Source organism: Triticum dicoccoides, chromosome 4A, assembly GCF_002162155.2.
Source record: "Triticum dicoccoides isolate Atlit2015 ecotype Zavitan chromosome 4A, WEW_v2.0, whole genome shotgun sequence".
Taxonomy (NCBI): domain Eukaryota; kingdom Viridiplantae; phylum Streptophyta; class Magnoliopsida; order Poales; family Poaceae; genus Triticum; species Triticum dicoccoides.
Genome location: NC_041386.1, coordinates 499,080,519 through 499,083,605, shown reverse-complemented (window position 1 = coordinate 499,083,605; position 3,087 = coordinate 499,080,519). Strand labels below are relative to the sequence as shown.

Sequence of the window (3,087 nt, the reverse complement as noted above, 5' to 3'; positions counted from 1 at the left end):
TCCTCGACAATGGTAAAACAAGTCCAGCAAGACCGCCCGATGCGCCGACATCCTGATAGGAGCTGCACATATCTCGTTCTCAGGGAAACACCGGATGAACACTACGTACAGCTAAAACCAGCCCTCAAGTTTCCCCGAGGTGGCGCCGTAAGTGGCTCTGTTTCGGACCAACACTTAGACAAGCACTGGCCCGGGGGGGGGGGGTTAAAATAAAGATGACCTTTGGGCTGGCCTAACCGAAGGGGAAAACATGCTAGGTGGCGAATGGTAAAACCAAGGTTGGGCCTTGCTGGAGGAGTTTTATTCAAAATGAACTGTCAAGGGGTTCCCATTATAACCCAACCGCGTAAGGAACGCAAAATCCGGGAACATAACACCGATATGACGAAAACTAGGGCGGCAAGAGTGGAACAAAACACCAGACATAAGGTCGAGCCTTCCACCCTTTACCAAGTATATAGATGCATTAATTAAATAAGATATATTGTGATATCCCAACAAGTAAACATGTTCCAACAAGGAACAACATCTCCATGTTCCAACAAGGAACAAACTTCAATCTTCACCTGCAACTAACAATGCTATAAGAGGGGCTGAGCAAAGCGGTAACATAGCCAAACAACGGTTTGCTAGGACAAGGTGGGTTAGAGGCTTGGTTTAACAATATGGGAGGCATGATAAGCAAGTGGTAGGTATCGTAGCATAGGCATAGCAAAAGAGCGAGCATCTAGCAAGCAAAGATAGAAGTGATTTCGAGGGTATGGTCATCTTGCCTGAGATCCCGCAAGGAAGAAGAACGAGTCCATGAAGAAGACAAACAGACATAGACGAACGTGTCCTCACAAACGCGACGTTATCGGAACCAACCCGAAGAAGCAACACCGGGAAGAAGCACACAACATAGTAAGCAACCAATACATGAACATGGCATGATGCACAATCAAGTATGATGCATGTCCGATTTAAAGAAGCATGGCATGGCAAAAATGCACAAACAATTCTACAAATTAAGTGGAGCACAATATGCAACGGAGTTGCATATTGAAGAAAACACCACATGACTTATTTAGTTCGATCTTGTTTATGTACCCAACAATATTAAATGTTGTTAGCATGGAAAGAGGTGAAGCACAACAAAACCTACCTAACTAGGCAAGTTTAAATGAGGCTGGAACAACAAAACAACAAGTCCGGAAACTCCTCATATGCATATATTAGGTTTGGTACTGTTCTGCCCTAAAATAATTTTAGAGTTGTTAAACTTGCTAGGTGAGTGCATCATGTTAAACTAGGCATTTTTCTACCCCATTTACATATAAAATTTATTAAATTCCGAGTTACGGTTATTTAGTTATGAATTAAACCATTTTAGCATGGCATAGAGCAAAAATTAATCAAACAACATTTTAAACATTTTAAACATAGATGAAAGTTGGATATTATTAAACTAGATGAATTTCTAAGCAAGTTTCATATTAAGTTTGTTTTAATCCGATGCACGGTTCAACAGTTATTAAATGCATGATTCTTAAGGGGTTTTCTGTAAATATGCAGTACTCTGGATAAAAGACAAATTCGTAGAACGGAAAAAAAATGACATGGGCCGAAACTGGCTGGCCTAGCAGGAACAGGAGCTGGGGGCATCTCACCATGCCTCATGGGCTGGTCGGTGGAGGAGGCCCAAGAGGGCCGGCTGGCTTGAGGTCAAGGGCGCGGGCGACGTGGAGAGGGGGCCGGCTCGGAAGGGAATGGGCCTTGAGATCGAGACGGGGCACTGGCAGATCGAGCAATTGGACGCGGTCAACGCACGCGCAGGAACGGGCGAGCTCCTCTGCTCGTCTCTGAAGAAAAACGGCAGCGACAGGTTCAGAGCGACAGCCTTGGCGGCGAGAACGTCTGGGAGCAGAGCTCCAGCGAGCGGGTGAAGGGGCAGCGAGGCGAGGGACTTGGCAGGTCCGAGGCCAGGGCGACAACATCCATGGCGAGGCTCAGCGAGGATGAAGACATCGCAGGAGAGGAGCTCCTCAGGCGATGGCTCTGTTACAAAGGAGACAGAGGTAGTCCGGTGAGAGAGAGAGATAGGAAGGAGGCGACAGAGAAGAGGTGCAGTGACCTGCTGGTGTTGGGGAACTCCGGCGAAAACGAACTGCAGAAGGCGGCCTTGTAGCGCTGGAGCTCGAGGCGAGGGCATCTCCTCGAGGAGGGGGAAGAAGCAGGGCGCGGCGGCGGGGACGGAAGCAGGGCGCGACGCGGTGCTTGTTTCCCTTGCGGGCTCGAGGAAGAAGCAGAGGAGGCAGAGGAACTGGGCGCGGCGGCGCAGTTCGGTTCCTGCAGGGAGGCGAGAACAACGCTGATGTGCTCCACGACCACGGCGGACATGGGACTTGAGGCGCAAGGCGAGGCGGGCTCGAGTAGATCCGGCTGTGGCGCTTGCTCAGGGCTACCAGACGAAGCGAAACGACGGCGGCATCCCGATACTGCTCACAGGAGCAGCGTCGACGAGGAGGAAAGGCCTCGGGTGGACTTGAGGCAGCGGCGGGACTTGATTCCTGCAGAGACATGGGAGAGAGAGGGAGCACGCTATGAGAGAGAGGCAAGGGAGGAAGAAGAACGAGGGAAGGAGGCAGCTCTCTCGATCCCTTCGAGGATCAAAGCAGGAGGAGGGGCGCTCGCTGGTTGGACCGGGATGGATCGCAGCGGAAGCAGGTGATGGTTGGGTGGATCGGGAAGGAAGAGGCAGTCGGCGTTGTGGTTGGTGGAGATCGATGGATTGGTCCAGTGGGGAAAACTAGGTGGAGCTCGGTCTGGCTACGAGGTGGATCTGGGAAGATCCCGAGGGGAGGGGTGAGTGGGTGGCGGCGGCGATGGGACAAGGGGGAGGATTTTTAGGGTTAGGCTAGAGTTTATCTATAATAAAACAAAAGGCTAAGTTTTGGGGCATCGGGACCCTCCGATCTTAATCGGACGGTCTCGGATAAACAGGCTAGGGAGATCAAATAAGAAAACAGAGACGTTTTGTAGATGTTTGGGGATGATCCGGATCCAACGGTGATGACTGCCCGGGTCGGGTCCGGGACATTTTTCGAA

The 3,087-nt window shown here is 50.7% G+C and overlaps 1 protein-coding gene across 1 annotated transcript; it reads right to left on the bottom strand.

The window, feature by feature from the left end:
- Positions 1-1,447: 1,447 nt before the first annotated feature.
- Positions 1,448-2,857, bottom strand: LOC119289011 (proline-rich protein 36-like). Its single transcript, XM_037568458.1, has 2 exons — positions 2,114-2,857; positions 1,448-2,037 (listed from the first exon to the last, which is right to left on the bottom strand). The coding sequence occupies exons 1-2, from the start codon at positions 2,559-2,561 to the stop codon at positions 1,646-1,648; spliced, it is 840 nt and encodes a 279-aa protein (XP_037424355.1). The 5' UTR covers positions 2,562-2,857; the 3' UTR covers positions 1,448-1,645.
- Positions 2,858-3,087: the final 230 nt, after the last annotated feature.

Excerpts from the sequence above, each read along its gene's own strand:
- LOC119289011 (XM_037568458.1), bottom strand. The coding sequence starts at position 2,561 with ATGTCTCTGCAGGAATCAAGTCCCGCCGCTGCCTCAAGTCCACCCGAG. Across the intron at positions 2,038-2,113 it reads GAGTTCCCCAACACCAGCAG|AGCCATCGCCTGAGGAGCTC; the intron begins GTCACTGCACCT and ends CCTTTGTAACAG.